This window comes from Lathamus discolor, chromosome 3 (genome assembly GCF_037157495.1).
Source record: "Lathamus discolor isolate bLatDis1 chromosome 3, bLatDis1.hap1, whole genome shotgun sequence".
NCBI classification, from domain to species: domain Eukaryota; kingdom Metazoa; phylum Chordata; class Aves; order Psittaciformes; family Psittacidae; genus Lathamus; species Lathamus discolor.
The window spans coordinates 26,524,833-26,548,519 of NC_088886.1; the positions used below are offsets into that span (position 1 = coordinate 26,524,833).

At 43.6% G+C, this 23,687-nt stretch overlaps 1 protein-coding gene across 2 annotated transcripts in view; it reads left to right on the forward strand.

Moving 5' to 3' along the window:
- MB21D2 (Mab-21 domain containing 2) overlaps positions 1 to 20,262 on the forward strand; it is a 63,188-nt gene extending 42,926 nt beyond the window's left edge. For both annotated transcript variants that reach the window (XM_065674235.1, XM_065674236.1), the window contains one exon: positions 16,562 to 20,262. In XM_065674235.1, the coding sequence (XP_065530307.1) occupies positions 16,562 to 17,826 (1,265 nt within the window). In that variant the 3' untranslated portion in view covers positions 17,827 to 20,262. The remainder of the gene's footprint in view (positions 1 to 16,561) is intronic.
- The last annotated feature ends 3,425 nt before the right edge of the window (positions 20,263 to 23,687 follow it).

Genomic DNA, 23,687 nt, shown 5'->3' on the forward strand with positions numbered 1-23,687 from the left:
CAAAGAAGAGGATTTCCTCCTGTGTTCTGTAAACTACTCTTCCACCTACCCCCCTTGCAACAAGTGAACTGCTCCTCACACTGACTGCTAGGGCTGTGCAAACATGCCCTACACACCACCCCTTTCTTTTTGACTGGGGTGGAATGGGAAAATTGGCATGGGGATTCAGAGTTATCTGTCCATCTCGCTGTTTTTCAAACTCATGACTGAGGAGGGATTGGGGGAACAAAGGGGAACAAGAATATGTCAGGACACCCTGCATCCTGCCCTATAGTATCAGTGAACCTACGCCACATAGAGTGCTGTCCAGAGGTTATATTCCAGTACTTGGAGACCAGTTCTGGAGCTTGAAATGGGCTCACTGGTAGGTTGCTTCTGGATGTTTGTCTTGAGCCAGCAAGAGAAGTATCTCAGCAGTATCTCCCATGAGAGCCTTTGAGCAGTGTTTCTATAGAGTGGAGAGTGTTCTGGGGTATGTCTGCTGATGAGAAATATGTGTTTGTGTCATCCATTAACGTTTCTGCTGACTTGCAGCTAAGGTGTGGGTGTGACAATAGCCATTTAAATGCAGCTTCAGAAGTGTTAGTAGGAGATACCCAGCATCCCCTGAGCGCTGACTGCTGCTGCTTGGCACTGTGCTGCAGTGCTTGCGGTGGCAACGCTACTAACACATTGCTTGCAGTAGCTACTTTGCTGTTTCTGTAAACTCAAAGGGTACTTGGTTTTATTCCTTTGATCCTCCTTCGTCCCAGATGTGTTAGGCATTGATGTTCAGAACTATCTGTGTTAGAGCACACATGTCTAAGGCTGCTTTAAGTGCACCCTCTATCCACCCTGGACTTGTTCCTTTACCCGTAACTCAGCTGACACACAGATAATTTGGTGGATCTTGGTACTACTGGTGGAGTCATGCTGTAACCTCCTACCTGTTCTACAACACATTCCTCACAGCAGAGGGTCTGTGTCTCAAATCTCTGAGGAGTCACACTGACAAAATAGGAATAAAATTGCTTAGAGAAAGAAGCTAGGTTTGACTTCCAAAAGTATCTGCTATTTAGGTCCATTTTAAATTTATTTAGTTCAGAGATTTTATATGCTGGATTAAAACATGCAAATACCACTTTACAAGAACATGGTTTGTTGTGTGGGGTTTTTTTTTTGTTTGCTTTTTTTGTTGTTTTTTTGTTTGTTTGTTTGGGTTTGGTTTTTTTGGGGGGGAGGGTTTTTGTTTGTTTTTTTTGTTTTTGTTTTTTTTTTTTTTTAATTTTGGTTTTGTTTGGTTTTGGTTTTTTTTTTCCTTAATGCTTTCTTCTCCTCCCCCATCTCTGGGTAGATTACTACCCTGAAACAGCTCCAAAAGCCCAGTTCTGCTCTTCAAATATATAGCATGGATATATGTGCATTACTAGATGACCCCCTTTGCATTTAATGTTGAATTCTTCTAGATCACTTTTGTTGTATTCACTCTGTTCTAAGGATGAAAATAAATAAGGGGAATGGATCAGTTATCTGTTGATTTCACCTTCGCTTTTAGTCTTAATCACCAGAAACTCTGCCCTTAAACTGAAGTACCTGCTTCTATCGAATGTAGGAATGGCTCCTCTGTCTGTATGCAGGTGTGTGCTTTCTGTGAGTTTGCTTGCTTTTCAATGAAGAAATAGAATGTCTCAATTTTGAACTAAATTTACCTGCAGTGATTCATTCAGAGCACTGCTCTTTTCATTGCTTATTAAAATGCATTAGCAATAAATTCTTAACAGTGCTTCTATAAACAGCAATTGTTCTGCTTTGAAGCTTGATGCACACTGCCTGCTCAGTTCTGCTGCTGTGTAAAGTGGCATAAATACTCGAAGAAGAATGACACAAAAGGAGCACTGTACAGATGGCTTGGACAAATGCTGGCCTTTCCCTTCAGTCATCCTAAGCTGGAAATCTGGCATTAAATAGGATTTGTAGACAGGTTTGGTGTCTATTTTCTGTCTTATCCCCTCCTAAACTTGCATTTTGCTCCCACCCTATATGTTGTGTATTATCAGACACTTCTGACATACACTAGATGAAAATTATGTATGAAATCTGGTTTGGTAGAAGGTAGTGTGTTACTGGAGGTCTCTTTCCTCTCATAGAAATAATTTTATCAGAACTGGCTTCCACTGTAAACCCAGGCAGGTGGTGGGGAAAGATATTTGTATGTCCGCATGTAGCTTCGTCCGTTGCCCATACTGCAGTGTGAAAACTCTATTGCCTTTTGTTTTGAACGGTTCTTTTTCTCTCTGCTCAGAAATCCCATCGGCCTGCTGAGCTCTGCAGCCCAGACACACTGATGCGTTCGTGCCATCTGCTGTCAGAAAAGATAATTGCATGTACTGGTTTTGCTGGAGTTTCTCTCAATTTCTGTGTGGATCTCATGGACAGAGAGAAAATGAGCATACCCATAGCAAGGGGGAATATTTCCCGTCTTCTTGTTAAGGTGGCTGTGTAACTGGCAGTAATGTTTGAAATATGTTTGAAGCTCAATATTATGATCTAAAGAACCAGCAGTAAAGTAGACTTGGAAAATCAAAGAGATGTTTGTGGTAGCATCATGATTTCATAAGCCATCTTTCTGGGAAGGGGTAAAAAGCTGCTTTTTCCTCAGACCCAAAGTTCTGTGAAATATTTGTCTGAGGTCATGTGGAATATGATGTCTGAGCTTAGCTCGGCAGTGCCCCAAACCTCATTCAGCGTGACCTGTCCATCCCTTGTGGGGAAGGAGATCTGAGAGGTCTTTTTGCCTGATGGCAACACTCCTCAACAGGTCAAGCAGACCAGCATGTATGTGGATAGAAAAGTTTGCTGGTGCCCCAAGTCTGGGCCCTTCCAGTCTGGCATGGTAGGTCTACATAAGCACAAGTAGAACAACCCCAGCCAGAAAGGCAGTGCAGCTCAGATATGACTTGTGCTTTGTTGCCGATTGGCTTCAGCTACAAATCAGTATTTCTTTTCACTTTCAGTTCCTTCCCCAGCTGCAGCCAGGTCAGTGCTCTGGTGTCTTCTAGGCATTATCTGTATATCACCTTTGACTTCAGGATGAACATCCTTGTTAAAGGGCCAGCTCATGCCTTCATATTCCCATTTCTAACTTGTGCAATTAATTCTACAGACTGTGTTATCAAATTTAGGAGGTCTGTAATCTTCGTTCAGCTGTAATCATGAGGTGGGGGACAGCTGTCAGTGGGAAACTAGTGGTTACAGTGTTAGTTGTTGCTTTTTGTGTAGCTGGGCTGTATTCAGACAGTATCTATTCCTGTGTGCTGGAAAGTGTTTTCATGCAATGCATAGCAAGCCTGGCAGGAGCTGAGCATCCGCAGAGAAATTTTGCAGTGTTTTCACAGCACCATCTATAAAATATAGGTGAGATTTCTAATTACTGAATTCACTTAAAGGGTCTATATTCTCCATGTACCTGTATCTTCCACACCTAACTTCTGTATCAGCACTTGTGAACAAAGCTTTTTAGCATTTTTCATTATTGATACATATTAGGGAATTCATAGAATTAAAATTCAAGATTATGCACTGCATAAGACAGAGTGAAACTTCAAATGCAACAGATCTGCTAGGACAAAATCTGCCTATATACTGTGGTTTTCCTTAAGGCTTATGGAGTGATGTGAGGTTCTTTATTTAATAAAGCAGAGTGTAAAACAGGGTATTATTCATTCATTTTCAGGGGAAAGCCAAGTGAGCCAGCTGAACTTACCATGTTACTGGGTTTGAATTTTCAGAGGTAGCTGCCTTTCCTCTGTCCTCCTTGCAAAAATACCTGGAGAAAATGAAACTTGAAGATATTGCTGTGGTTTCATGGCCTGTCTCTTACTTCGTGGATGTTTGGGTTGGGAACACTGCCTCCCAAAACTTGGGGGAGTTGGTGAACATGAACCTACTCCCATGAGCTTTTCAAAGTCACCGGGGCGAAGCAGTCCCTGACAGGAGATGGGATTTGAGGAATGAGCTTTGATTGTCATCAGCTTTCCATTACAAGATGACTTTGAGATCCTACTTCATGAAGTCTTTTGCATTAGTTTCTAACAGTGCTCTGGACATAAATCTTGCTTATGTCCGTATTCCACTAGAGTTTTAGAGGAGGAAAGACTTGTGGACTAGACTGTTGGAGAGAATGGCTTCCTGGAACATACTTTATGAATTTCATATTTGATCAGCAACAGTTTTGCTTTCTCTTCTTTCTTTTACCTCACAATGTAATTGTCATCCAGATGAGCTGAGAGATCACCAGGTCTGCTCTAAATAAATGTGTGTGACGCTCTCTTTCATGCCAGATAGCACATCTGTGACAGATGTGCGGCTAGTCTCCTGGAATTTCTCCTGAATGAGCAAAACAGGTAAAATGGGATGAAAGTCCTGTGCAAAGGAGAGCTTCATGCCTGAACAGTTACTACCATTTCAAGCCCTGTGTCTGGTAACACAGAACTGCTCCAGAAATACAGCCCTCATTTCACTGCAAATGCTTACAGGACATCAGCTAGCTGCAAGCACTGCCATCCCCTGTCTGAGAGCTCCACCAGCTCCTCGTTCCCACCAGCCAATTCACACCTTACACAGGAAGGAGGGCAATTTCAATACCTGTATCTTGCACAGCCATGTAGCTACATACTTCTTACTGTCGTTTTCTTAAGGTGGCAGCATTTCACCTTTGGAGTCCTGTGCCAGAGTGACCATGGCATTTTGATGCATGTCTTCATGCAAGGTGGCCTAGGTTCTACTCTGCTGTAGCAGTGGTTGCTTTTCCCTTTCTCTTTTACGATATTCATTCCAGCCTGTGTGCTTCCTGGCCACTGCCTGTGGTGCAGGGATAAGAGAGTGGGCTTGGCACTTGATGGAGATCGAATCAGCACAGTGCTTCCTGCTATGCTATTTAACAGATGACAGTACCCAGCTGCACATAAATGACTATAAAATCTGAGAAATTAGGGACCGACAGTCCCTGTTAGAAACTTAGGCTGGCTTTTGCGCACTGTCAGATACGATCTCTGCAAAATGAAGCAGGACAGTTGGACCAATGGAACATGGACAGACAGGTTTAGAGGGCTTAGGTTTCCCTCTGTCTTCTGTGGAAAAGGAAAAGGAAATTTCTGCCAAGTGTTCCTATTCCCTTCAGAGGAGCTGCTCTGTTTTTTGCTAGCAGAAAACCTGGCCTGTAAATTCTTTCCCTTGTGATGTGAATGAAGAAGAATTCTGCTTGATTGTCAAAGCCAACCAGCGCTGATGTTGAACATGGAGTCTTAACAAATATATTTCCTAAAGCTCTGCATGACTTTGCACTGTTCTTGGTGGTGGGTGGGAAACTGGTTAGGACTACAGGAAAGCTTGCTTTTAGCTTAATGATCTAAGACACAGCTGTATTGTTTAAGCATCTTTGATTTCAGTACTTCTGAACAAGTACCTGCCTTATCTTTCTAGTCCAATCTAAGCTCATCTATGCGAGAGAAAAATGATACTGTGGTTCTGGCGTTGGTTGTCTCAGCCATATTTGTCCTGTCTTGGATTTCCCCAGTGTCTGGATATAGGATCCGCCAAAGGGGCCAGGTCAGGGCTGTATGGATGGAGTCCAGTGAATTCTGGGGGCTGGAGAAACCCTTTGTTTCATGTTGTCTTCTCCACCATATGCTTCAGAAAGGCTTCTGAAGATACCTGCTTTCCTTCTGCACTCAGAGAACTAATTTCCCGTGTGTCCAGTGCTCTTCTGGAGCTTGGCTGGTTTCCTGGAATCATCTTTCATTCCCCCTTCTTCTGGCCTGTCCCATGGCATAAAGCTCGATTTAGTCATTGGTAAATGACTAAAGAGGGTGAAAGTGATCGAGGGGGATGCCATTCTGATCATGTTGTTGACCGCAGGACCCAAGTTTGACAGTTTTTAAGAACTTTAGATTGAATTACAGCTGTGGTTGTCCATCAGCCCTCTGATGGTTAGTAGTTGCCATGTGTACTACACGTGTAAGTTTCAGCTTTACTGGATGATTTAGTGAAGAATTTTTGAGACAAGGACAAACCTCCTGCTGCTCTGCAGCAAGGTAGAGCTGTTATTACAGAATAGGCAGGCACCGAGGACAGTGTCGGTTCAGGCCCTGTTCATAAAGAATAGTGCTGTGATTTGCTCTGGTTGTGACTTGTTTTTGTAGAAAACAGCTGTGCTGTGGGAACAGAAAACAAGCTGGTAGTTAGGCAGCTGGGAAGAGAATTTCCAGCATGTTAGATAACTGTGAGCAGAAGGTTTGGCAGAACAGCTCAAAGTATTTACAATGGATACTCTTGTGTTACTTAGAGGATACGAGGGTGTGGCGGCATTCCTCTGGGCACAGCCCTCTGGCTGGCACCTGAACATAAAGTGGTGTAGGAACTTGGGCCTTTTGGGACAGGCAAGCAGACACCAGAACATAACTGAAACCAGAAAATCATCACAGTGAAACCCAAAGTGCTTTTGTAACCTTGGAGTCAAGTTCTGACCAACGTATATACATGTGGTCCTCTGGCTGACTTGGAGCAAGGAGAGGAGCGTGTTCCCTAGTCTAGAAGGGAACGGCTTTGCTCATCACTGGAGAGCTGCCACGTGTCTTCTGTGAGAGGCACCTGGCGCTGACTAGTCAGGTTGCAATGAGAGGCTGAGGAAGGCTGGGGACTTTTTTCTTCTGTATAGCCTCCAAAATCTTCTCCTGTCCTACTTCCACTGTTCTTTTCCAATGTCATCAGTGCCCTTTGTAAAGTGGCATTGGTTTGTTTGAGGGGAATATCCTGAAGGTGAAATTAAATTCTGGGGAGGAGGACTCCATTACATTGAGCAAACTAGCAGTGGAGTGGGGCTAATTTAGCAGACATCCACACAGAAGTCACCTTTTTATGTGATATGCAGTGTTCACCACCACATTTTGCACTGAGAGTAACAATAACAGGGCCCCTGCAAGTGCCGAGGAGGACAGTTGGGTATCCCAAGTTTAAATAAGTTGTCATTTTCAATGTGGAAGAAAGACAATTGGGTAAGCCTTGTAAAATCTTGAGTGATCTGTGGAAGATGCCATGGTTTAGGTGAGTTTCCTTATTTCCTAGTAAGCCCGGAAAAGGAAATCCATTTTGGCAAAACATGTACTGTGTGAAACAAAGTGCTGCAAGGCACTGACTATGCCTAAAATTTAAATGATTTAGAAAGCAGTGAGAAACATTCCTAGCAGATAAGTCCATCAGTGCTGTTAAAGCTGCAAATACTGCCTCTGGTTTGGAAAATCACAAAGCCAGAGACTGCTTGAAGGTTGCAGAGGGAAAGTTACTGTGGTGTACTTTTCTTGCTCTTATGCTCTTCCCCTGAAATCAGTCTGCTGCAGTTGCCTGAGGCAGGATGCTAGGGTAGATGGACATGTTATGTACCTCACTGAGGTTGTTACGCTCTTGTAAAAAGTGTAACAAGAGCATAATAGTGAAGGGACTAGGAAAACAAGGACACAATGGCCTCTCCTCCAAGAATCTACATGTTTGTACTCAAGAAGCTCAATCTGGTTTGTGTCCACTGTTGTTACCTTGTAAGCAGGTCCGGAAGAGGAGTTGTGGTGAGTCTCCATCAGTGTAACATCTTGCTGAACACTTAGCAGTGCTCTGTAAGGGTGTGAGCAGAAATGGCCCACCTAGACCCTATATAGCCGTTACCAAATGTGTACTCTCAGTGCCAGAGGGTGGAACTGATAAAGCAATCTGTCCCCTAGCAGATTTTATTTCTGGGATTGCAATTCCAGGATAAATGGCATCTCATGCCATTTCCAGAGGGAATTTTATTTTACACACATACATATGGACACCGTATGGGCACAGTGTACAGTGTTAAGCAAGGTGTAGCAGCAAGCTGTTCTTACAAGTTCCCTTTTTGTGCCCTTTTCCTTTTGTCCTGCTCATCAGCTGCTCTCAGACCTTATCACCTATATTCTTCAAACCCTAAAGCATCTCTTTGACTTGCACTTCATATTCTCTGTAAGCTTTCAGACACTCTTATCTTAGGTTGGCTAATATGACTAATATAAGTCCATAGGATAAGCAGACTGGCAGGCTGGAAATTTCAGCTTCAGTTTGGAGGGTGACTCTTAAACTCCCCACTAGGCAAAACGGAAATGCACAATGATGCAGAGACTCCCTCTGAAACGGCTGGTTCCAGCTCTGAAAGCAGTCTAGCCCTGCTATTGTGGTCTCCAAGAGCTGGGTATTTTAGCCAAGCAGGTCACTACAGTAACACCACTGCTGGTTTTGGTGCCAGGGTGGGTTTGGGTGTTTGTGGGTTTGTGACAGCACTGCCCTTTGCTATACAGGCACTCCCTTTGAATCTGGGCTTGTTCTTCATTTTTTTTACTGCCTTTTTCTCCTTGCACTGCGAAATACTCCTCTCCATTGGCACAGAGGATTAAAGCTAGCTGGGTAGTTTATACCAGGGCACACGAGAACTGGAAGAAAACTGGGACACTACTTTTAAGATTGTATTTAAAAAAGACTTTGGAGAAAGATGATTTCTTTTACAAGGGGGTGCTGGTTCCCTGCAGTGTGTTCTGTCACCATGTCACAAGATTTCTAAAAGGAGCAGAATCAGTAGGACACTGGTGTATCAGTCTGCAAAGAGCAGCTTTCTTCCCTCGCCTTCCATACTTAACTAAACTTGTATCACACGGTTCAGTCTCCCCACTCCCCTCCCACCCCCCTGCCTGCTTCCGCCAACAGTCCTCTCAAAATGTGCTTGGTAACTAAAGACTCTCCTAAAGAGCTGACTCTTTCAGTTCTTCTGTGTAACAAAAACTTGTGCTGCTCATAAATAGATTTGCAATTACCAAGGGAAACAGAAGAATAAGTGCAACCCAGCTGCATCAGAGCTGGCCTTCCATTCTGTCTTAAAGAAGCCCATGAAATTCAACACACGCCACTCAAGCATAGGTGGGAGACCTCTGCAGGGATCTTTCCTTTGAACAACGTTCCTGTTCTGCAGGATCTGCCGTTTGCAGCAGAATTGTTAAAGAACCGCAGAGTACCTGGCTAGTGTCTTTATGAAAAATGATGAAAGCTTTGTTTTTTTGTTTGGGTTTTTGTTTTTGGTTGGGTTTTTTTTATTAACGTGGGGTTTTGTGTATTTTTTGTAGCCGTCAAGTGTAAAAGTTGCCTGGCCAAAGCAGTACAAGGGGTAATGGTTTTATACAGATGAAAAAAGGCATTGGCCAAGGTTATGCATCAAACTGGGTAGATCTGGGGGGGGAAAATAAAGATCTCTAATTATGTCAGGTTATGTGGAAGGATTAAGCAGTAGAAAGGAGGGAGGCAGTGGTATACGTGGGTGATTCCTAGCCTTCCCTATTGAAGACATCACGTGTGTAAGGAAGATCCCCTTTTATGTCTTCTCCCTAGGCTGCCGGGGGGCACAAGATGGGCATACACCCAGCATAGTGGTTTTTGGCCACCCTGGTGAGAGGAATAGGCACTACCGCAGCATTCAATAACGGGTGTGTCAGCATCCTGCAAACCTGGGGGGCTCAACTTGTCTTAGATCCTGGGCTCAGGCTCTTCGTCACCACAAAGTGGTTGGTTTCACAGTGACACATTTCTGCATATCCCAGAAAGCATGCCTGGAGCTGGGGCATGCAGTGTCACATGGCAAGCTTCTCTGCAGGGGCTCTTGCTGCTTCTTGCTGGAAGTGCTGAAACAGTGAGGACAACTCTCATCTATTGAATCAAAAGCAATTCCCAATATTTCTGGTCTCCTCAGAGATGTGATTGCTTCCTGGGACACCTCTGGAGAGCTTCCCTGTGTGGGAGTTCCCTTGGCCCAGGTACTTGGATGGGTCTGTGGAAGAATTCAAACATACAGCCCTATTGATGTCAGTGGGGACTTTATGATCTCTTTTATGAGGGGTATGTACCTGTGTTTCTTCCTAGGTGCTGGGGGTGCAATAGCAAAGGCATGATGCTCACTTTCTTTCAGTATGATTACTAAAAAATGTTGCTTAAGACAATAATCAGGTCTGTGCAAGACTGGCTGCAAGTAATAGGAGACTTTTGCTAGGCCACAAGCTAATGGTTTGAAGAGGGCATACTTTAAATGTAAGGTCAGCCTATGTTCAGTGCCAGAACACCACATCATTGTTATTGATTGAGGAAATGAACATCTAAATCTCTTGTTTTGTGGAGATTAAGTTACCTGCAGAGCAAGAAGGGACAGGGGGAAGAAGACATTGATGAGAATGCAGCTCAGATTTTGGATTTTTCTAGCGAAAATCTCAATTTTAATTCTGTAGGCTTTCTACTGGTGTGCGGGGGAGAGAAAGGAGCTGGGAGAAGGACACTTCTAATTTTGTCCAGTTCTTCTTTCCCTCCCTTCTGTCCATGTCCATGTGTTGAAGTGTGCAAAGCATCCAAGTGTCCCAGTTATTCTTATTCTTCACAGAGAGCACTCTGTCCCTAGGCTGAACTCATGGTTTTTGGGGTCTTTCTACAGGGTTGAAGAGGGTACTCTGGCATCTTCTGAATTCCATTGTGGGGCTGAAGGGCACTTATTCTGCATGTTTATTCTATGCTGCAGCTATTTTTAGAAGCTGATGTTACACAGACTTATGCTGCTTCTGAAGTCAGATTAGATGCAAAGTCGAGGGGTGAGCAGAGAAGCTTGGTAATGAGGAGCAGCAGCTAACATCACCATAACTTGCTGAATTGCACTGCAGTGCTGCCTGCAGGCTGCAGCCAGCCCTGTGATGTAACCTGAGGTCTTTTCTTTCTGGAGAGAAGGGGCAAGTTTCTGGCTGTATACCTCACAGATAAGCTTGGGTTCATCATTTACACATGTCTGGGGATAATCATGCCTCTAAAGGTCTTTGGCAGCTTGGCCATGGTATCTTTGTGGTTTAGTAGCCTCTTGCTTGCCTTCTGTGCTGGTGATGTAGAGAATACATTTGGGATTTTAAGAAGTCGAAGATGATCTGTGAGGGACCACATTAGCTTTCAGAGCCAGCTTGCAAACCCTTCCTTGCACAGAAAGTCTTTAAGGAGAGGGATATTACAGTAACTTATGGTCCCAAGCAGCCTACAAGGCTCCTTGCAGGCTGTGCAAGACAAGTGGGTGATACAAGGGTCAAGAAAGAAAATCAAGTCTGTGCACTGTGTGGACTGTCTCCTCCACACCATGCTGATGTGGAATGTGAGCAAGGCTACTGCAGACGCTGTGGTCTAAATTGGAGAACAGGAGCAGTGCAGAACTAGAGGCTGTGTCTGGCTTGGTTCCCAGAAGAACTCCCCTGACATGCTTCTACTGCATGCTACATTCTGCAGATCCTCCTTTGTGGATCTTTTCTGAGCACCCACTGGTCTTTTGAGATTTTTCTAGTTCCCATGCAGCAGAAGTGTCCATTCAGTAACTGCCCTGAATATCACTCAGTTCAATTTGATGAGACAAAGTTAAGACTAACAGAGCATTTTTCTTTGCTTACATTTCCTTTTGGTGGTAATGGTTGCGTATCTAAGGCATCAGGAAGGAAGGCTTCAAGAAGGAACCAAAAGTTAGGAAATATGTATGTTAGAAATAAGGTTTTGTGTATTTTTTTTTCTTGTGGTCATTTTCTTCAAAGACAGGTCTGTGCTGTGTGTTCCTCCTTATTTATACAAAGCTGGTCATGAAATAGCAGCAGATCCCAGCATGCACTGTAATCTTCACGAAATCAACTGAAATTCTGTAATGGATGAAGAGCATCTTTGTGTTGCCTTTTTTTATTATTTTGATAGGAAGAATAGTCTCTGTGTTATGTGCATCGGAGTTCATTCAAGGATGTATCCCAAATGTGGGTGTTACGTAAAAGTAAAATCTCTTTTCTCTGTCTTTATCCTCCTTGTATCACAGTGCTTGGAGCAGAAATAAATCCTGTTTTCCTGCTACTTAAGGAACAACAATGGAGTGAAATTCTGCCTGTAGAACTCATTTGCACACCTATGTTACTCTGAACTGTTTAGTAAACTAACCAGCAAGCTTGGCCTACAAGTGCTGCTCCTAATTCTTACATTCCCTGCTTTTCTCATGCTTGTAAGCATACTTAACTGTTACAATGCCATGCTGTATAGCTTGGGAAGATTTTGAACTAGTTGCACAACTAGGAAAACAGAACTCCTTTAAGGTGCTTTAGGCAGAAGTGGTAACTGAACACCAACCTCTAGGCAAAATACCAGCTTTGCCAAACAACCTTTCTAAAGGAATATGTCACGCAAGGTACGACTGCAAATTATGTTTTGCCTGATAGCAGCAAGAGATTTATCAATGGACCTGCTTTGATGCCATGAGAACTGGACCTTCAGCTGAAATAATTTTTTTGTGTTTAACCCTTTGACAAGTTCTGGGTTTGGTCTTTACAGACTACTCCACAGGACTTTTACAGATTTCATAAGGTTATCTGTGACCCCTATTTCTTCTTCTTCCCTTGTGGTCCTGGTGCTGAGAGAGAAAGAAGACAACTCAAATAGCCCACTGATGCTATTATCTTAAGTACTTGTGTCAAGTACGAATCTTGGTGTTTTACTTCTTTGTATTTGCACTCCATGCTTGCTGAGCTGGAGTGCTTGCTTCTGTTGTATGTACACATAGTTCTCTCAGCTTGCATTTGGGCTGTTGAAACTAAGGATGAAAGCTTTGTGCCAGGGTAATGTATGCTATGAAATGTTGGTTAATAGGTTTCCTTGAAATCCATTCACATTTCAAATAGATTTATGTAAAAGGGGGGCAGTTTGAACACATTGCAAACCCCTAAAGCCTTAGTGAAACTTGAATTTGGCCATCTCAACTATTTATAGAACACTCTGTGCCTATTCTAAATATATTTTCCTCAAGGGAACCTCTTCTCAATCCCCTGCTCCACAGCTTCATTTGGATCAGCAATGCTGCTATGATCTGTCAGGAAAAATTCCTTCTAGCTCTGTGGCAGAGCTGCAGATGTTGCTGGTCTGGACCTTAAAGGGGAAATTCTGTGCTAGGCAGAGCTTAATGCTTTAAACTCTGTAGCCAGCCAGGTATAGAAACATTAATGATATATTGGGTCATTTCCTGTAGCCATTGCTACATTAATATTCCTCCTCTGCTGGCAGGTGTAGAGTTCTGGAGAGGAGTAAAACAAGTGATTTAATTGGCAGTGTGTGGCACCTTTCCCTTTCAGGAGTCTTCAACCTTGCAAACTAGGCTTAATGGTGAGCACACAAAATGTTTTCTTTCTATAGGAAGTTTGAAGAGTGTTCTGTGGGCAGAAGGCATTTCTTATTGCAAGGATGCTTGAAACTGGTGTTTTATTTCTCTGCTACAGGGAAGAGAAGTATCTCTTCTGTTGAGACTACCTCCATGACAGTGCTTGGGGAGTTGTGCCTCTGACTCTACAGGATGGTTCTTTCTGGAATGTTACCTACCCACCAGGAGTGGAAGTCTCCTCTTTTCTACCTGGCATTTTGTAACCACTCTGGCAGTAGAGCCAGCTATGCAGGCTTTACCCAGTGCAAACTTTGCTTTGTGTTAGTGAAGGTGGGAGTGCTCTAAGATGGTATAGAACTAACACTACAGGAATGGTTCCTGTCCTGTCTGGCTTTGGAGACTGATCCGTTGTTTTCCAGTCAGATGAATATGGGGCATTTAGAAAGCAGGGTTTGAGTTCCATTTGCTGTGGATTGAATGGGGTCAGTCTGTCAACAATGTTGCTCGCACATAATGACAGAGAGTTTCTTCAGGCCAAAAAGAGCAACTGATCCCACAGTAGATGCCAAGGTGGAGAATCTCTACCTTTTAGAAAAATCATATTTTCTTTTTCAGTCAGGTGCTCTGGCTGTCCCATAGGATAGAAGTTGTGATGCAAAAGGTACACTGCAGAACTTCACAGGACATTTTTCATCCTTCAAGTTCAAAAATATTTAGAAAAATGCACCCTTTATTGAATTTGGTAGGTTTGAACAGTTTCTTCTGTAGGAGAGTTACATTCTATCTGCCTTTCTCAGGAACACCCACAAATGTGCATGACAGATGCTGCAGATCACCATCCTGAGTGGAAAATTTTGGGTTAGTGTAGAGGCAGAATGGGCCATGAGGATAGTAGCTATGCTGCCCCACTGCAAGGGTTGATACTGATGTATACGCTCAGAAAAAAGTAACTGCTCCCTGTCCCTGTGATGTGATTGACCTGGATTCAACTTTGTGGATCTTGGACTCAGTTTACAACTTCGGTGTGAAGCACCAAGGCTGCTTGCACTGGTTCAAGGGCAGGATTTGGAAGCAGTGTTTCAATAGTGTCTCCAGAAGTCATGTCACTTTAGGCACTGGTTAGAAATCCTTTTCTGGGTACAGTGAAGGAGGGAGTGCTGCTTGTTTGGCCTGAGGGATGGAGAGCCCTGTGCAAGGTTTTGCCACTCCATGATCAGGGTAACATAGCTCACTGCTTATCTAAGCACCAGAAAATGTTTTTGAAGTTGACAAAAGCTTTTCTTGGTTATTACCCTTCAAAGTTGAATGGGGCAGCATGTGGCAAGATCACAGAGAGGTATTAGCTCAGGACTTAGCAGGAAGAGTTTCTTAGCATTCCTCCAGAGCTGTTTTCTTCTTTTGCTGCCTCTGGAGCCACATGAAATGGAAAGGGTTATGTACTTGCCTGCCTGGCAGGAATTTAATCCCAGGTCAGTGTAGCAAAATGGACTGGGTCCAGTACTCGTGGAATCAATGAAATAGCTAGAGTGTATTTTGCAAGGAATTTCACATGGGGGATTGCATGGTTACCCTGAATATTGCCCCAAGACACATTCTGCTTCACACACTGGCCTCTTCCTAGAGTCTTCTTGGCTATTCCAAGGAATCAGTGTCAGCACAGCTTTAGATTTTGCTCCGGTCATGGCTTACCTGTGTGCATGCAGATAGCATTTCCTTGCCCCTGTCCTAGCATACAGGAATGGAAAGATGAGTCTCTGAAATCACTGCAGTGCTACTCAGCCTAGTGCAACACTCCATGCCTTGGGGTACTGCTGCTGCACTTTGCTAGGGAGAGCTGCTCGGTTCAGGCAGTATCTGTGATTCTGTGGGGATGCATTAATGCAGGAAAAGTTTTGCATTAATGGAGCTAAGCCAAGATAGGTGCTCAGACTCTAGTGCTGATCATTTGTGCTAGTCTTTCAGTAAAAAAATACCCCTAAAGTGTCTGTCAGTAGTTCCTGGGCTGACAGTGTGATTGGCAGTTTTCTGGCTCACCTCAGCATGCCTCTGGCTTGTTATTCCCACTAATGTCTCTCCAAGACTTGCTTCCTTGTAATGGAAGGTCCCATTTAACCGCTTTTGATATAAACAAACTAGAGTGCCTTTAGAAAGCTAGAGTATGTAATGTGTGCCAACAACAATTTTATCATTTGTGCTTGGAAGAAATGATATATCCCTTTTGCAGTGCTTGCAAGAGATTCAGCATCTCTATTTGTATTCACTGGCCTTCCTTCCCTCGTGGCCTAGGTGTGTTGTCTAAACTGAGGCAGCGAAAGAAGCAAGAGCATTTAACCACAAGACAAACACCAGTAGTGAAACAGCCCAGACCAGCAGAATCAGAGTACCGAGCAGCTGAAGTGAAAAGCTCAATTTTAAGACTGATTTGAACACTGAATGAGGAGCTAATATCTCAGCTACTGTGAGGAGTCTCTTCTCAGTCTGCTGCTCATGTTCTGTGAGCAGAGTGGTATATATAGAACACACAGTGAAAAAAATGGCTTTGCACAACTAGTGCGGGCAGTGCAGGGTGAAGGGAAGTGTCTGGTTTTGGTGACGAAATTAGAAATCTGTCTTCATGTCTGTGCTCTGGGGAGCTGATCAGATATTTTATGGCACGATACCATATTACAGCTTGAAGAACCAGTTTCAGAGCTGGCTTCTGTAATTGCCTGATAGTTTAACCTGTCTCCATTTTCCCCCTAAGAGGAGGATATATCACCTTTATTCATATTGCCTTGTTCATCAGTATATGTAAAGCAAATTGTAAAATCAGACCTGCTTGAAGTAACATTTGTAGCAATTCATTTGCTCATGCACAAACCAACCCCCTGATGCCAGTCTAGCTTTTTCCTTATACCAGATTGAAATAAGATCATACTGTCAATTAATATTCTCTTTCCTTTTTGAAGCGTTGGGGAAGCATTTGGATACCGTGGAATTGAATGACAATATGGTGGAAAACTGGTTTAGAAAGTATTTAAGATAATAAATTTAGTTCTCAAAGTAGCTTTGCTGTATTTTACTAGAGGCTTCTGCTTTTTTCCATTGTTTCCAGTATGATGTTTAGGATGGAATTCACCTGTACAGGAATGCAGGGGAGGCTCTGCTCTGAGTCAGGTGGGGCTTAAGGTTCCTGAGTGCTGCATGTGGTGTACATTTGTGTCACTCAAAACAGGGATGGATACCTCTGGTTGCTTTTTTTATCTGCTGGGTATGGGATAGGTTTTAATCCTGGTTAAATCCTGTAAATCCAGGTCTGTTTGCCTTCTCTTGAAAGAACTTCTCTTTCTTTTGCAGGCATGGTTCAGAAACTTGACCAGAAGCTGCCTGTAGCCAATGAGTACCTGCTGCTTTCAGGAGGTGTGCGGGAAGGTGTGGTGGACATTGATCTTGATGAGCTGAATGTTTATGCACGAGGCACAGACTATGACATGGACTTCACCCTGCTTGTGCCCGCACTGAAGCTGCATGACCGCAACCAACCAGTTACGCTGGACATGCGCCACTCAGCTTTGTGCCACTCCTGGCTGAGCCTGCGTCTGTTTGATGAAGGAACTATCAGCAAATGGAAGGACTGCTGCACAATAGTGGACCATATCAATGGAGCTACCAATTATTTCTTCTCTCCAACAAAAGTGGCAGACTGGTTCTATGACTCCATTAGCATTGTCCTCTCTGAGATCCAGAAAAAACCCCAGCGAGGGATGCCAAAGGTAGAGAAGGTGGAAAAGAATGGGACTATTATATCCATCATTTTGGGAGTGGGCAGCAGCCGCATGCTGTACGACATTGTCCCTGTGGTGTCCTTCAAAGGCTGGCCAGCTGTGGCCCAGAGCTGGCTGATGGAGAACCACTTCTGGGATGGGAAAATCACAGAGGAGGAAGTCATAAGTGGGTTTTACTTAGTGCCTGCATGTTCCTACAAGGGGAAGAAGGACAATGAATGGAGGCTTTCATTTGCCAGAAGTGAAGTGCAGCTGAAAAAGTGCATCTCCAGCAGCCTCATGCAAGCCTATCAGGCCTGCAAAGCTATCATCATCAAATTGCTGTCCCGCCCCAAAGCCATTAGTCCATATCACTTGCGGAGCATGATGCTGTGGGCTTGTGACAGGCTACCAGCCAGCTACTTAGCCCAAGAGGATTACGCCGCCCATTTCCTCCTGGGTCTCATTGATGATCTCCAGCACTGCTTGGTCAACAAGATGTGCCCTAACTATTTCATCCCCCAGTGCAATATGCTGGAGCACCTCTCTGAGGAAACAGTCATGCTGCATGCACGGAAGTTGTCCTCAGTCCGCTCAGACCCTGCCGAACACCTTCGAACTGCCATTGAACATGTCAAAGCAGCCAACCGGTTAACGCTAGAGCTCCAGCGGCGGGGCAGCACCACCAGCATCCCCTCCCCGCAGTCAGATGGAGGGGACATCAACCAGCCTGATGACCGATTAGCCAAAAAGTTGCAACAGCTAGTGACTGAGAATCCCGGGAAGTCCATCTCTGTCTTCATTAACCCAGATGATGTCACAAGGCCCCATTTCAGAATTGATGATAAATTTTTCTGAGCTTTTATCAATGTTTCCTGGGAATTTGTTCCTTTTTTTTTTTTTTTGCTTCATTTTTAAAAACTCTTGCAGTGTGCAGATTTTTCCATTTGGTTTTCCTTGATGAATTAGTCTCTTGGTTTTTACATATCCAGCGTGAATTGGATCTGTTGAGAACAATCTGAATAAATTATAATTCCTGGTTCTGCAGGACGGTGCAGGTTTTGAAACAGTCTATTACTATTTCGTATGCTGCTTTGATTTTGTTTTTCACCCACCCAGCCCCGTTGTCTGTGAGTAGTTTCTAAAGGACAACATGCACCGTAAACACACATGCCACAGCGTAATGTAAATTTTTTTTCAAACTTCCATAATTTATGTACATTGTTGGGCCTGGAGAAGGGGCAACTCACCTTCCGTTGCTTTGGAAATTCACTTTTTTCTCATGAGCTTCCATCACCCTAAAGAAATAAGGAGAGATTCTGGCCTGGAAGGCACTACTGGTAGTTTGACGAGGCCAAATCTACTGGGCTGAAGCCCAGTTCATCTGTTCTTCACACTTCTCACACTAGAGGAGAAAGTTGACTTTAAAGATGATGATGCAGCTTTTGCGGGGATGAGTTGTTTCTGTTTTGATCTACTTTTTGAATGTAATTGTTCGTAATTGGACGTTGTACAGTCCAGAGGGTTGTTTCTGCTGCTTTTTCATGCAAAATAAGGTTATGGAATGTTAGTTTTAGTGTGTGTAATTATTCAAAGCCTTATTTAAATTCTATTAAAGAACATACCATTATAAATGTTAATTGCACTAATGAAATCTCTGCCATTACCTCAGTCCCACTGTTTGTGTTTCTTTCATGAATTAGCATCTGTTATTAGGTCTCACTATTGCAGATTGCTTGAGGCCCCTCAGGTCTCATGGTTTCAGGTGATTTCTTGATTGTCTTTTTGTAAAAGGCTCTTCCTTGTTAGCCCTGCTATGTGTGAGAAGTCAGATTTTTGCATTGGCGTATTTCTTTGGATGCATATTGTGTGTTGCAGTGCATATTGCATTAATATGTATTGCATGTTGTTGAAACAGGTTTACCATTAGATAAGGATGTGATGCTGAAGCAGTGGTATGTGCAAAATGAATGAGCCAGACCTTGAGCAAAGGAGCTACCTTGCTTCTCTAATGCATGTATTAGGCCTGATCCCTTATGGCAGTTACCATTCCCTTGACTCCTGTGGACTTTCTGACTTGCCCTGGGACATATGAGATCTTACTTTGGTCTCAAGTTGCAAAAGTTGTGCTTGTATGTAAACTTGTGGCGCAACAGTAGCCTTGAAAAACACATATACCTTCCTTTTGTGTGTAGGATAAGATGTATGGTAACAAGGGTTAGTCTGAGCCAAAAAATAGTTCCAAGAGTTCAAGGATAGAGTTATCTTTTGTGGCTGGCTGGCCAGTGACTGATATTTAGGCCTTAAATCAGCAATTTGGGCTTACTGATTATCCCAGAGAAGCTGTTCTGATCCAAACTTGGTGCATGTTTTACAATGTGTTTATTAGAGCAGGTTGAAGTATTTTTTAAATATTTGACAGACAAATGAGACACATATCTAGTAAATTCTAATGGATAAAAATGGTGTATGGAAAATGTGTCACATTTTTAGCCCAGCCTTTTTGGTAAAGAAACCAGGCTGGTGGAGCAACACACCAGCAGCTTTGGAAACTGCTTTATTAGATGGCAGGGAGATTTCAATACCTGATCTAGTGCTCAAGTCATGTCTTAAAATGAAACCTTTGGCTTCTCCATCTCTTGGGCATATTAGAAAACTTCACCCATTGCTGTAGCCAGGATGTTCACATTTACCTGAATTTACTGGTACACACTTCCATGAGCCTGAAGAAGCTCTCAAAAGTTGCTGGCTAGATGGAGTGGATGAGGATTTAACTTTAAAGCACAATTGGCTAATGATCCTGGGCCCTGGTGCAGCTGTGCTTATGGTCCAGGGAAGCACATGTATTGACTTCAGTGGAACCGGAACTGTGTCCTACCACTGTGGCTGTTGCCAAAGATGAGTCTGCATTTAAGCCTGTGTAACCTACCAGGGAGGCGGAAGGACGGACTGGGAATCCTCTCCAGAAGTGCTTGGAAAATGCAGATTCATTGAAATGGTCTTTCCCCCAGTCTCTGGGACTTCTGTTTGTTGGAAAAAGAGTCTGGGCTGCAGGATGAAGTTTTCCCGTCACCATATGAGAGAGGTCTGCTCAGCACAAAGCAGCAGTATCCTGGCAGGCAGAGTACTTGCCCGTGAGTCCCAGTGTTTACCGGTGCTCTTGAGTTATGCAGAAACACAGCCTTCCTCATGCCAGTTCAACGTCCTGATGACCAGCAGTTTGGCTAGCCCATGTCAAGCTCTGGTGTGTGCTCCTTTTTTTTTGGTTTTAATTAAAAAACATTTTGAAAAGTATCCATTTTGTTCTTCCTGCATTCTGAGGAAAATGTGTGTGTTGGGTTTTTTTGTGGGGAGAGCAGCCTTGGCTTTCTACTGGACTGGAAAGCAATTTCCCAGGTAGGTCTGGGAGAATGTTATATCCTCTGTCTGAACTGTCTGTCTTCCAAGGAGGCAGAATCCTAATCTCCAGTAGGTTTTGAATCTCAGTCTAGTATTTGCTCCTTTCCACATACTATAGCTCAATTTAATGAAGCAGGTTGCCAGCCCAGAAAGGTGATGTGTGCTTTGTATCTTAGAGAACACTGAAGCCTGTATTTTCTTCCCCTGCTATTGTCCTCTCTTGCCTTTGAGTATATGCTGAGAGAGACTTGCAAAATGCATACCTCTCTATGTGGGATTTCAAAGTAGTGAGTAGGTTTAGATATCAATGACCTATTATTATTCACTACCCACTGCAAGTTTCAAGGGGACTGCAGCGCTTTTCCTAGTAGGGAGTTCTTGAAAGTTCTTCACAAAAACACTTTAGAGCACCCAACCCCATGGGGTTAAAGATTTGGCCAATGACAAACACTGCAATAAGAGGGGATTTGCTTTAAACTAGCAATGTAGTCATCTTCCCTACTGACATAAAGAGGAGATAAGTCAGTCCTGTGAGCCTGTGTCTTAATGGGAGCTTCACTTCTGCACCCATACAATGGGGAATAAGATTTTTTTTTTTTTTTTTTTTTTTGCACATTAGCTATGCCCTGTAGGCAGGGGATGTTACAAAGAGACTGGGACAATAAGTGAGGGACTGGTGCATGTGTGAGAATATTCAGAAGTCTCCTTTATTTGTCTGTGTATTACTTCCTCCTACACTATTATAAAGGGAGGGGAGTCCCAGCAAAGAGGGTCTGGCCTCGAGGCATCAGAAAGGTGGGGAGGAAGAAACAGTGCCCTTCAGTGGCTCCATTTTTCAGTGTGAGCCTTTTTGGACATCCCGTCTGTGGTCCTACTGCTAGGACAAGCTTTGCTTTTGCTCTTTCCATAAAGCTTCTAGCCATTAGCACAATGCGGGGAGCAACTAATCTGGCTGATTCAAGTTGTTGTGACTTCTTCTGGGAGACCCTGAAGAATGTGTCACTTCTTCAGGGGGACACCAGAGCTGACAAAACCACCAGCCAGTGGGGGGTTATTCTCTGTGTTATGTTGAGGGGGGTACGCAAATTAGAGCAGAAGGAAAGAACAGCCCAACAGCTTTGTGAGAGCCTGCGGTCTCTGCTCCTTCAAGCATGTTATGTGAAACCTCAGTCACTTTTGGCTGGCTGTGATAAATCGGTTTCTCTATGTTTTCCAATACTCTAGCCTGGAGAGATGTTTGTGCTCTAACCAGAAAACCACAGCTGAGCATCAGAGTCACTCTGCAGGAGATTCAGCAAAATACCAGCACGACTTTAACCATCCATTGTCCAAAATAGAAGCCTGTCCCCAAAAGCTGTTGAAAGATGTGGTTTTTAACAGTCTTGTTTTTTTCTGTTGTCCTTTTGTCACTGTGAAATAGCTCCAATTTTCATCTAAATTCTTAGACTTCCCTTGATTGCATTGTTCCAGTAGAGAGCAGCCTTGTTTTGGTAGCTATGGTGCTTCTGGGCTCGACAGGGCCACCCAAGCTCTGTGCCCTTCCACTTCTTGGTCTTCTCATTGAGGATATAGGATGCTGTGAGACAAGCTTGTGCATGCTACAAATTGCCAGCTTGATGACTGAAACTGGCATTGAAAACAATAGTTGCTCTTGGTGTGAGATGTGTCTTCGGCTCAACTTCTGTTGGACAGTGGGCCATATGAAATGATCCCCAAACTGTCCCTGGGGGTGCTCTGCTCTGAAACAAGTACAGGGTGGTTGGCCTCATGCAAGGTGCTGTCCCGTTATGAAACATCCACCAGTAGCTAGTGGTCTCCAAACAGCTGTTTCAATTTTCTGGTAAATCTGAGGATACAGGGAAAAATGACTACTTAAAAGCCTTAGAAAGCCAGAGATTCCTGAAGGTCTTATTGCTCTGCTCTCCTGAGGCTGTGGCTGGTGCTTCAACCTGGCTCCACTCAGCTGCAGCCTCTGAAAACGTTTCTGTAAAGAAGGTTTATTTAGGTGTCTCGCCAATCTGCTTGCTGTATAGTGATGAATGCTTATGGAAGCTCGGTAGTTGAACAAAAAGGGCCCCAGAGGTGGTGGCTGGGGCTGGAGGGTCATAGGGCAGGGCCCAAATCCCACTAAAGTCCTTTGGGACTTGAAAATGTGCATGAAACAAAGTGTGCATGCTTTGCTGGATCAAACTGATTGTGATCAGATTGAAAGTAAGCAGACATCTGTCATATTTTATTAACCCATGCATAATACAAGCAACCATGCATAATGCAAGTAAATGTGGCAGAGGGAAAAAGGAAGATAGACTTTGCTTTTTTTTTTTCCTGAGTGTCTGCATAGTTGGTGCCTAGAATTGCTTAAAAACATCCATTTGTCCTTTTTTGCAGGTTTGCTGGATATGTTTTGCCACATTGTTACGTGTTAAAGCCAATGTGTTCAAAAGGTCACTGGGCAGCTGAGTGTGATAATATTCAGATCCTCCTGCCATTGCTCAGTGATTAGAAATATTCGGCATGCAAATAGCTTGTTCATCTTCAGCAAGTACATCATCTCCCTCCTGCCAGCCTTGCTTGGGGTGAGCTAATGGACTTTTAACATTATAAAACTTTGAGAGTGACTCTCTAATAGCTCCTGATTAAGCTCTCCAGGAAGGCATATAACTATTATGGGGCAGAGACTAAGCAAGGGGAGGGGGGCAAAAAAGCACAGATATTAAAAAGTTGCTGGCCAAGAGACTCTTGCTGATATTACATTTAGCACATTTTGGCTTTTGAGAACTGTCCATAAATGGATCCCAATTTATTTTCTGAGTGCTTTTAGAATAGTGATAAAATAGTCCTCCATCCTTTCTACCCATTTTCCCATTTATAATACTTTATTCTAGGGCTACTATGGGGAATTATTGTGTTTTCCTATTACTGTCCCTGGCTCAGCACTGTACTTCCAAGCTGAATGTAGTCTTTTGGGGGTTATTTTTATCTTACTGACCTTCTGTGGTAGAGCAACACACTCTCATTCAGTTTCCAGACAGCCTGATTTGCCTAGCAGAGAGATGTGGGTGCATATTCAGGGGCATAGGCTCTTTTTAAACTGATTTGTCCGTCTTTCCTTCTCAATTTTTTGTGTTAGGAGCATCAACATGGAAGACGTAACTGAGGTCTTGCTAGGCACAGAGAAAACATGATACATGATTCTAACGTCAGGCAAACTCTAGTGCAAAGTCAGAATTGAGCCCAAACAGCCACTTTTCTCCCTGATTCTCAACCCCTTTGACCCCCTTGTTTTAGCTTTCTTTTGGGGAGGTGGAGAGAGATGAGCT